At 38.4% G+C, this 11427-nt stretch overlaps 1 protein-coding gene across 2 annotated transcripts in view; it reads left to right on the top strand.

Annotated features, from left to right (window-relative positions):
- Nucleotides 1–8057, top strand: part of LOC110023734 — a 12349-nt gene extending 4292 nt beyond the window's left edge. The window contains exons 3-4 of one of the 2 annotated variants that reach the window (XM_020723293.1): nt 6935–7031; nt 7336–8057. In XM_020723293.1, the coding sequence (XP_020578952.1) occupies nt 6935–7031; nt 7336–7373 (135 nt within the window). In that variant the 3' untranslated portion in view covers nt 7374–8057. The remainder of the gene's footprint in view (nt 1–6934; nt 7032–7335) is intronic. The other variant, XM_020723292.1, reaches the window with a different exon arrangement.
- Nucleotides 8058–11427: the final 3370 nt, after the last annotated feature.

The following is an 11427-nucleotide window of genomic DNA, read 5'->3' as shown; positions in this document are numbered from 1 at the left end:
CGATGTAATATATAAAGAATTCGGAGGCTATCATATGCCCCTCTAGCCACCCTATTGTGCCTAACTATTCGAGGATCGCCCTCACTACCGAAAAACTGGCTAGAGGGGGATTCAAACTCATGATCTGAGGAGACTTATGACCTTCAAAGAGGCTGCTCTACCAACAGGTCACGGTTGGCGGCACGACTACCTTGTGATTTTACACACACACACACACAATATAAATATTATATATATATATATATATATATATATATTCTTTAACTACGTATAGTTAAATTCTCATTTATTGCATACCATCTTATTCTCTTGTCTATCCTTGTAATATATTTTTTTAAGTTAGATAGGTGTTTGAGAATTTATTTTTTCTTCAATATTAGGATGAGAAGAGAGGAGAGTAGAAATGAGAGATTTTAGTACTTATTTTTATTTTCCTTTTGTATGTTAAAAGATTGTAAGAAATGGTATGTAAATAACAGTATAAACAACTATTTAAAAGAGACAAATTTTGAAATTTGTCTTTAATTGAGGAATCTAGATATAACTGCACGATAGAAATTAAATATTGTGATCCACGGATTGCTATCTTATTAATTAGGGTGCTTGCCTTACATCTTTTACTCTGCGGACCCTTCCTCTCTAGTAGTTTGTGCAGTTATTTATTTGTTTTGTAGTTTTAATGCATTATTAACAACAAGATAAAATACCAAAGATTTTTAGTTTTGCTCTTCCGGTTTCTTGCTATTCCATTTAAATTTTTTATTTTATGAAATATTATAATTCTTTTGGTTTCTTCAAATGCATAAAAGCTGAAGTTCAAATCCCTATATTTGTTTTTTATTTAAGCTTACTTGTATACCACTCAATTCTTATGTGTTTAGATATCTAATGGCACCTAAACTTTAATTTTTACATATTTGTTACCTTAATAATGCATGAAAAAGGTGTATTTCACTTTTCTAAGTGAAAATGGTGATACTTTTGATGTTGTATGAAAGATTTGGGTGGTATAAATGTAGAAAAGCAAAGTTAAGACGTTAGGTATGTAAAACATAAGAATCGGGTGGTTTGTATGTAAATACCTCTTGCTTTTTTTGTTTTGTCAACGGGTATGATTAAATTATTTGATCCTTACTCCTTTTTCAAAAAGGCAGCAACATACCTTTTGTTTTTTGTTCTTTATATGGAAAAAGTCAAAATCATATGAAAGATTACGGTGCTTCCCGAATTGGCTAGCCGATGCTTCTTTCCTGTTCTTCCCGTTCTTTTGAAGTCAGCGTGGTCCTCTTCACTTTACTGAAGTTATGTTTATTCATTAGTAAGTTTTTAGTACATATAATTTCAGTTTCTCTGGCCTAGGCCCATGGATTCACAACCCAACAAATCTTTTTTGGTGCCAAAAAAATGAGAAACTAATCTCATCTCAATTTTTTACATCGACATGATCAAATCATTTACCAAGTTCTTCTTTATTTTCTGAGGCTTCAACTGCTCAAACATTATAAATAACAATTAATATTTTTAGAAGTCAAGAGTAGCACCTCACTCTTCAAAACATAACTGTTGCACCCTCAATTCTTAAGATTGATTTCCATGCACAGAGCTTATGAATATTTAGTTTAAAAAAAGGGCACTAGTGGGACTTAAATTTGTGTCCTCTACCCTAATAATCATGGGCAGATGTGTTGGAGGGGAGGGAAAGGTGGGCGGTGTGAGAGACTCACTCTCCACTACACTCTAAAATTGACAATAATATGGGACAATCTCTTTACCTTTCTAAAATATTCCATTTGCCTCAATATATTATTTATACCATATAACATATTATTCAACGTAACTTTACCTTTATTTTCTATTGGTGTAAAGTTTCGGTCCATGTGCGTTTGCTTCTAGCTTTTCCTGTAAGAAGCTCTGCTATTTATCAACAATAGAACAGTGAACTTTTCATGATATCAAGGCAATTGGGTTATCTCCTCAATCCCTCTTCCTAATCCCTTCTCTCATCCCCAGAACTTGCTCCTCCTACCCTAACAATGTCAGCAGCCTCTTCTCACACAAACTGAGAAAATTCTCCCACCACTGGTATTTGCAAGCTTCCTAGATGGCTCATCGATTAGCCCTCCTCCAGAAACCCCACATTCTGAAGGAACTCTAATTTCGAACCCCCAATATTTCAGTTGGCAACTCACGGATCAGAATCTATTGGCCTCCATCTCCCCCACCATCTCCCCCACCATCTTACCATACATCCTAAACCTAGAAACTACGACAGAAATTTGACAAACTCTTTAAAGTCGGCTCCAATCCACCGGTTGCTCTCAGGCCATTTAACTCCGCAGCAAGCTCCACCACATCCCTATGAAAGACCAATTGATGTCACAATATCTTCTCCATCTTAAATCCCTAGTCGACAACATGTCGCCGCAGACGGATCCATTGACCATGAGGATATCATTCTTCACATCCTTAATGGCTTACCTCCCTCATACCAATCCTTCAAAACTGCCACTTGTACTCAATCTGAACCCATCAAATTGGATGATCTATGCTCTCTACTATGCAGCGAAGGAGTCAACCTCTCGATTTAACTCGCTAAGGAGACAAATGCTACAACCCACGCTTTGTGTGCACGTGAAAATTACTTCAACAATAGTGGCCGTGGGAAATCATCACCAAATTGCCGAGGGAACAGTAGCACTCGTACACCTACTACCTTAAACTGAGGCGGCCAAGGATCCGGGAACAACACTTCTCTATTCTCATGTCAAATTTGCGACAAATCGGGGCACACCGCCTTAACCTGTTGGCATCGAGTAAATTTCAACACTCATCCATCCACCAAACCTGAAACAGTGCTCACCACATCAACCGATCCAAGCTCTGTTGGTTGGGTACTTGACTTATGTGCCACCGCTCACCTCACCTCGAACTACAACATTTTTACGCAATCCCCAACATTACCAAGGATCTGTCTCGGTAGCCATCAACGATGGTTCGTTCATCCCAATCACTCACACCTGTCAAGGTATTTTTCCAACCCCTCAACATAAACTCTATCTCCCTAAAATCCTTTACTCACCATAACTTTCCCACAATCTCCTTTCCATCTATAAATTAACTTCCGATAGCGACTGCGATGTCTCATGCACTAAATCTGGCAATGTTATCAAAGACCGGAGCACAAACCAAATCCTTCTCCAAGGACCTAGCAAGGATGGCCTCTATCTCCTCTCTGCATTGGCCGCAACAACTTCCTCGTCGTCATCTGCTAAAATTTGGCATCGAAGGCTGGGTCATCCTCATCAGGCCTTCGCTAAAATAATATCTACCACCACAAACACCAAAATTAGTTCTGCTTTTACATTTTCTTGCAATGAATGTAACTCTGCTAATAGTCTTCACTTACCATTTCCTATTTCTAGGTCTACGTCTAAATACTATTTTGGTCTTGTTCATTCTGACATTTGGGATCCTCGCTATATTAATACAAGGCTACAAATATTATCTCTTACTTGTTGATGATCATTCTTGCTTTATTTGGGTGTTTCCAATGATCATCAATTCTAAAACCACCAATAAAATTATCTCCTTTCAGAAAATGATACACTCAATTTAACAAAACCATAAAAATCATACGTTCCGAGAGTACACCCCCAATAACTTATATAGATGCCTTACCTCGCAAGGCTCGCTAGGCTCGCTCCTCCAATTCCGTTGTCCTTATACCCCTCAACAAAATGGGGCGGCCGAACGCAAGCATCAACATCTCATAAAAACCACCAAAACCCTCCTACTCGCCACTCAGTTCTCCCCATAATTTCGGATGGCTACTTTGATGACATGCACTTACGTAATTAACAGGCTGCCATCCTAAACTGCGAACCTCAAATCCACATTCGAATTCCTCCACTCCAAAATCCCCACATATACAAACCTATTAATATTCGGATGTTGATGTTTCCTATGGAAACTACTACAAGCTTCTCACAAGCTTGCAGCATACACCCAACTTGTATCTTTATCACCCACTCACCCTCCCACAAAGGATGCTACTGTTGCATTATTCACACAAACCGTATAATTCTCTCTCGATATGTGGTCTTTAACGAACACATTTTCCCTTACCATCCCAACTAACAACAGCACAATTTCCTACATACACATCACCAAGTCTTCCTCTACCAACTCACATACCACCACTTCCCTCAACAACTCTTTCAAAATCTATCACAACAAAGTACCTCTCCATCCAGCCAATATCACACATTTCACATCTCCAATTTTCCCAAGCCCACCACCTCCACCCATAAACATTGCATGACAACAATATCACAAGCCTACTCCATTAAACTGAAAATTCCCCTTAATCTACAAACCTCCATTCACCACACCACCGACATCACATGCTATACACAAATTTCCACATTGGCAGCAAGCCATATCCTTGGCCTTTGAAGCACCACAAAAGCAAGGAACATGGACTTTAGTTGAGCCACCACCTCATCAAAATATCATCAGATGCAAATGGACATATCACACCACCTACAGTCCTACCTGAGCTGTGGAAAAATATAAAGCACACCTTATAGCGCAAGACTTCAAACAACTACCGGACACGCAATACAAGGAAACATTTAGCCCTGTCGCAAAACTACCGACAATTTGGATCCTTCTCTCAACCGCACTCCAACGAAAGTGACAAGTTCAGTGGTTGGACATCTCTAATGCCTTCCTCCATGATTCTCTAGATGAAACCATCTACATGCATCAAACTCAAGGTTTCCAAGGCAATCAACATCCAAACAAGTTGTGCTTGCTCAAAAAGGCACTCTATGGCATCCTTATCACGGGAAGCAACTCTCATGCCATAGCAACCTCACCGGCACCCTCCAGTCAGAATTCCAACTCAAATAGTTGGGTTTGATTAACACCTTCCTCGACATCAATATAAACCGCACATCCAATGATTACCTCTTAACCCAAAGCTCATATGTTTAATCCCTTCTCCACCAACTTGGCCTCTCCATGAGCAAAACAGTCCACACTCTTCTTCCACACAAATTAATGTCGGACAAAAAACTCTCTTCAAGAGTTTCCAAATATCACTCAATACCGACAAGTCACTAGTTCACTTCAGTTTCTTACCATTACCAGACCAGACACTTCCTTTGTCATCCACTACATATGTCAGCATATGCATAACCCCATCATTTACCACTTTCAGCTCATTAAACATCTCCTCCCTCACCTCAAAGGTATCATTACATTCAGTCTCCCAATAACCAAAAGCCTACTTCAACTCCACACCTGCTCCGACTGTGACTAGGTCGAACACTCTCAAGTGTGACGATCAACAATTGAATTCTCAGCACCAACCTCATCTCATAGACAGTTCAGAAGCAGAAAACAATAGCTCGCTCCTCCATTGAAGCTAAGTATTGAGCCCTTGCCGCCACTACAATCGATGTAATGGATTCAAAGACTACTTCAGGAATTTCACATTCCCACTCCAAGCCCAACACCAATCCACTGTGACAATACATCAGCAATGCCATTGCTCTCAACCTAATCTTCCACGCCCATACGAAGCACATTGAAATATACTACCACTTCATTTGAGATCACGTTCAATCGAGTAACATCAAAATTTTATACATTAGTTCAACTGATCAAGTGGTCGACATATTCACAAAGTGTCATACAGCTACCCACTTCCAATGTCTACAACAGAAGCTCACCATCACTCCATCAGATGTCGAGCTTGAGTGGGGATAACAAACCTACTACACTTTCTAGTTCCTACTAGAGACTCACTTTTTATTACACTCTGAAATTGACAACCAGATAGGACCACCTCTTTACCTTTCTAGAAACATTCCATTTACTTCGCTGTATTACCATATAGCTTACTATTCAATGTAACTTTACCTTTATTATCTGTTGGTGTTTCTCTAGTGTTTCTTTCAGCTTTCCGTGTAAGAGGCTCTGCACTTTCTCATCAATAGAACAATGAAGTTCTCTTGGGGGAGTATTTATAATGATATTTATTTATTTATTTATTATTTATATCTATAGTTTATTTTTGCTTTTATTTATTATTATTTATTCATAGTAAATAGCTTAACGTAGTGAATAGTTTAAGTTATTTTTTTGGATTTTAAGTTTAACTTTTATTTATAGTAATAATAATAATAACAATAAAGTATATAGACATAACTCAAATTATTAAATTATAATAAAAAATTAAGGATGTTTTTTAAATAATCAGGTAGTACTCCCCTCAAAAGAAAAAAAAAAAGGCTCCACCATTGCCGGTAAACATGGAGCATATCAGTTATGCTAGAGCTCTTTGGCACCTATTATATCCAATTGGTCATATCAGTATGTTGTCTAGTTGAGTTTTACAATCTTTTTATTTTCCTCATATTTTTTTTATTTGGAATGTATCTTGTAACTAGATGCTATTAATTACTGGATTTTCTCTTTTTGGGGCGTGCAGTTCATTATTAAATGCACTTGACGCCAGCATATTTTTGTCCTTGCTGACGATGTTGTGCTGGCTACGTTAAATCATGGCCGTTTCGTTTCAATGGTGAAGCTTTTTCTCTTTGGACATTTAAATACATAACGCAATTATTTTTTTATTTACATATTTAACACCTAAACATTCATATTTACATGCATACCAGTTAATTCCTTAACATCACATCAAAAAAAACCACCATCTCCGCCTTCTTAAAGTTGAAATACACTTTCTTATCTATAGGCTCATCACACCACCATGTTATTAAGTTTAAAAATCTAACTTTGGGTGTTGCATATGTAAATACATCAGAATTGTGTGGTATGTATGTAAATTTCCCTTTTTTACTTGTGTTCGATATATTATATGTATTTACTATCAAATCATCTGTCATCCGCTTTGTGTTCGCAGTTGGCTTGCAGGGACTTTCCCCATCCTCGTCATTTGTGTGCGAGCTTCCCTTTCAGCAGCACTCCACATGAGAAGCATTGCAAACTGGAAAGTCTTGGTAATTTTACATGTAGAGAGTAAAGTGCCAAAATAGTCACCCGACTATTTACTTGATATTATTTTAATCCCGGAGTCTATAAAAAATATCAAAATAGTATTTACATGGTGTCATTTTAATCCCGGAGTCTATAAAAATTTCAAATTGTCCCAAAATTGTTTTAATATGGGTTGAAATAATCATCAAAGATGATTATTTTAGCTCTCAGTTGGACCTCTAAAAAGAGTCAGTATATCATTTTGGCATTTTTCTCTAATCCTAAATGTCAAACTCTATGAAATCTAATAGATACTTAATATTGCAGTGCCATTGCTATGTTTGCGACTCCCGAGCTCCATGTAACTACTGGGGTTACGGCCTCTCGACGACAGACCATTGTCACGCAAGCGACAAAGAACAAGTCTGGATATCTCTTCGGAATTATTTTAAACAACCATCCAACAAATTCTCAGAACCACCATGGTTACCTCCCATCAGTCAATCAAACAAACAACCCTTTAGAAATTTCCAAAGTGTTTACCATCCATCTTCAGGATTTCATGCACCTGAAGAACCAAATTCCAGCCAATTTCAGAGAACTTCTGTTCAGAGCTTTCTATCCTCAGAAGTACTGCAGCGATCGATGCAACCCGAAGTGCCAAACAACATGGAGATGATACGAGGTATGCTGGCTTCGTTCGAAGAACATCTTCTGGGCAACGATTTTAATGGCGGAAGCATGGAGGATAGCAATATACCCTCGGCTTCATCCCTCAATCCTGTTCTCAGCAAACCGCTTTTACGACGAAGAGAACCGGTACGACCTCCATGATCAGTTAGCTTAAGCATTCGGCTCTTCATCTGTTCTACACCACACTGTCCGGGTAAAGTAGTTGTCTGTGCAGTTTATGCTCTGTAATTGAAAGGAAAATCCCAATTCTGTTTCTGTAATTGCTTTTTTTTCCTCGGATTTGATTGCAAAATACTTTTTATTGATGCCGTTTGTACATTCGATCATAGGCCAGTTGTCTGCCTTAATTATCATCATGAAATGTTGTCATAGCTAGAAGTTACCATTAATATCTTGCGCTATGATCTTGTCATTGCTGGATTTAGATGTTTGTTGATCATACAAAATGTGGAAATTTACATACGTAGCGCATGTTTTTTGCGTATTTACATATCTTGAACCTAAACTTTTATATTTACATGCATAGCACTCTATTGGTTTGAACATATGTTTGAAAAGATGTGTTTCACTCCTAAAAGGTGGCGATTGTACTAATTTTGATGTGATATTAAAGATTTGATTGCTATGTCTGGTAAATATGAAAGTTTAGGCAAATATGAAAGTTTAGGCGTGAGATGTAAATACTTATCTATTTGTTTGTTTTTACATATCCAACATCTATACTTTGCTTTTTTACATTTAAAACATTCAAATCTTTCGTATCACATCAAAAATATCTCCATTCTTTAGCTTTTAAGAAGTGGAATACACATTTTTCATGCATAGGTGAGGTGACATATATGTAAAAATTGAAGTTTAGGCTTTAGATATGTAAATATGTGAAATTAAGTGGTATGTACGCCCAAATCTTTCCAAAAAAAAAAAAAAAAAAAAAAAAATCTTAGCTTCGAACTTCACTGCTTGGCAAAGGAATTTGATTGCGAAGGAATTTAGCAATGGTTTTTGCTTCTTTATAATAAATCAAATAAAAAGAGTAAAAATTCTGCAATATGAATGGAATTGATTTAGTGATAAATAGTGTTTTGATTTGTATTTAATGTAATGTCCAATTTATAAGAAGTATAAGAATTTATTTATAAATGCTCGGCCATCGGGAGACCCGCTCAGCGTATGCAATCACAGTTGCCTCGATCGAGAGCTAGATGAGAAGACAACTAGACAAGGGTGGGATCGCATCGTGAAAGGCTAGCGATGGGATCACGAGGTACAGAGATCCGAAACTCGCATTTTCCTCTTCCTTCTGCTTCACCCTGGCGATTCAATTGCGATTAGAGCTAACTGGGAAGGCAGCGGAGGGACTGCTCGGGATTGTGGCGTGAAAGGCTAGCGACTAAATCCAGCGATGGGATCGCGAAGTACAGAGACCCGAAACTCGTATTTTCCTCTTCCGTCTGCTTCATCCCCGCAATTCAGTCGCGATTAGAGCTAACAGGGAAGGCAGCGGCGGAATTGCAGCGTGGCCCTTGCGATCCAGTCGCTGTAGCTGGGGAAGGAGAAGGTGAAGGTGAGCGCAGAGCAGGGTTTCTCAACCGAACGAACTCTCCTCGACATCTTTTCCCATTTCGATAGATGGTTACAGCGGTGTCTGACAAAGAGGGAGTGCACATCTTGATTGGAGGTTTGTTATGGGAAACCGTGGAACTGGAGCTGCGGTGCTGCGTTTAGCCGATTCGGCAAGGTTCTGGACTGGGCGGATTATGGTTGAAACAGATAGAGGGATTCGGAATTTTGACTTTTGCTTACAGGCATGCGATGAGGATGTTATCAGTGAGATGCGCAAAAAATAGCTGAAGAGTCCACAAATGTCAGTCGACAAGGCTGAGGCAAGGGTGGGTTCAAATGATCCAAGCTACGGCCAACGGTTATAGCGGTGGTGGCTACTCTTCTAGTGGCAGATGAGGTTATCGTGATGGTTCTGATGATCTACCTCCGCCTGCCCATTCTGGTTGTTTCAAGTGTGGACGGCTAGGACATTGGGCTCGTGAATGTCCATCTAGTGAATGCCCATCTAGTGGAGCAAGTGGAGAAAAATTCTCTTCTCGTTCTAGAATTGGTAGAGGTGGAAAAGGAGGCTACTGAGAAAATCCAATGGTAGCGGAGAACGAGTGTATGTGGATGATATGATTGTTAATAGGGATGATGAGGGGAGATTGCTCAATTGAAGGCAAGTTTGGGGTGAAGGACCTGAGACAGCTTAGATGCTTCTCGAAATTGAGGTGTCTCATGGAGTAGAGTGGATTGTTCTCTCTTAGAGGAAGTATGTATTGGACTTTCTCACAGAGACATGCATGTTGGGATGCAAGTTTGCAGTTTCACCAATTAATCAGAAGAGAAAGTTGAGTGCAGAGACAGGAGAGCTAGTTGATTGTGAGAGGTACTAGAGGTTGGTAGGTCATCTCATCTATCCGAGTCACACTCATCCCAACATATCATTTGCAACATGTGTAGTGAGTCGCTACATGCATGATTCAAGGAAAGGTCACATGGATGTAGTATATCAAATTTTGAGGAACCTGAAGAGTGCGCTAAGGAAGGGGTTGATCTTCAGAAGGAATATACATGTAAGCATTGAGGGCTATTGTGACTCTAATTGGGCATGTATGGATGACAGGAGGTCCACATCTGAGTATTGCATGTTCGTAGAGCTTGGTCTCTACGAAGAGCAAGAAACAACTAGTAGTAGTGATGTCAACAACAGAGGCAGAGTACATGGTCATGGCATTAGGAGTTGCTGAGATGATGTGGCTGAGAGCCTTGTTGGTAGAGCTCAAGGTGGACCAAGAATCTCAAATGAAGTTATCGTGCAACAACATGTCTTTGATCAATATCGCCAATAACTCGGTGCAACTTGCTAGAACCAAACATGTGGAGATCAATAAGTTCTTCATTCAGGAAAAGCTGAATAGCAAACTGCTTGAGCCAAGTCATGTAGCCACTTGAGAGCAAGTGGCTGACTACCTCACTAAAGGACTTAGCTCGTTAGATTTGTCTAAGTTATGTGACAAGATAGGCTTAGTGGGCATCTTTTGCTCATCTCGAGGGGGAGTGTTGAGATTGGTATCTAATGTAAGATCCTATTTGTAAATAGAAGAACTCTTAAGGATTTATTTGTAAATATTGTAAGACTATATAAGGTCAAACCATTAAAATAAAGAAATATATGATTTACAAAAATTAACTTTGAGCAGTCATCATTAATTTCATCGATATTAAAATAAAGAAAGATTTACATGCATACCACTCGATTCCTACGTATGTACATATCTAACACCTAAACTTTAAATTTTGCATATATGGCACATTGCCTATTTATGAAAAATGTGTATTGAATTTGCATTTTAAAAGTCAAAATAGTGTTTTGATCGTAAACTGACGGCATGATGGCATTGATTGAAGTTCTTGATAGTTTTCTGACCTTACGGAAGGAAGCTATACACTCAACCACTATTTTGCGAGTAAATGTGATATTTTTACTCGTATACAAATATTTTTTTAAAATATAAAAAAATAAACAAGAATTTTTTACTTACCACAGAATGTCGACCTTTGCTTGGACATTTTATAGTATATCAAAATATTCTTGTAATTACTGAAAGGCTCTTTTAAAAGGTAAATGATGAGGGGACAAAATTATAATTTTGTAAGAATAAGAATATATATATATAT

The sequence above is a fragment of the Phalaenopsis equestris genome, unplaced genomic scaffold (assembly GCF_001263595.1).
Source record: "Phalaenopsis equestris unplaced genomic scaffold, ASM126359v1 Scaffold000229, whole genome shotgun sequence".
Lineage (NCBI taxonomy): Eukaryota > Viridiplantae > Streptophyta > Magnoliopsida > Asparagales > Orchidaceae > Phalaenopsis > Phalaenopsis equestris.
The sequence above is the reverse complement of the archived record's forward strand: the minus strand, read 5'-3'. Positions and strand labels throughout refer to the sequence as shown.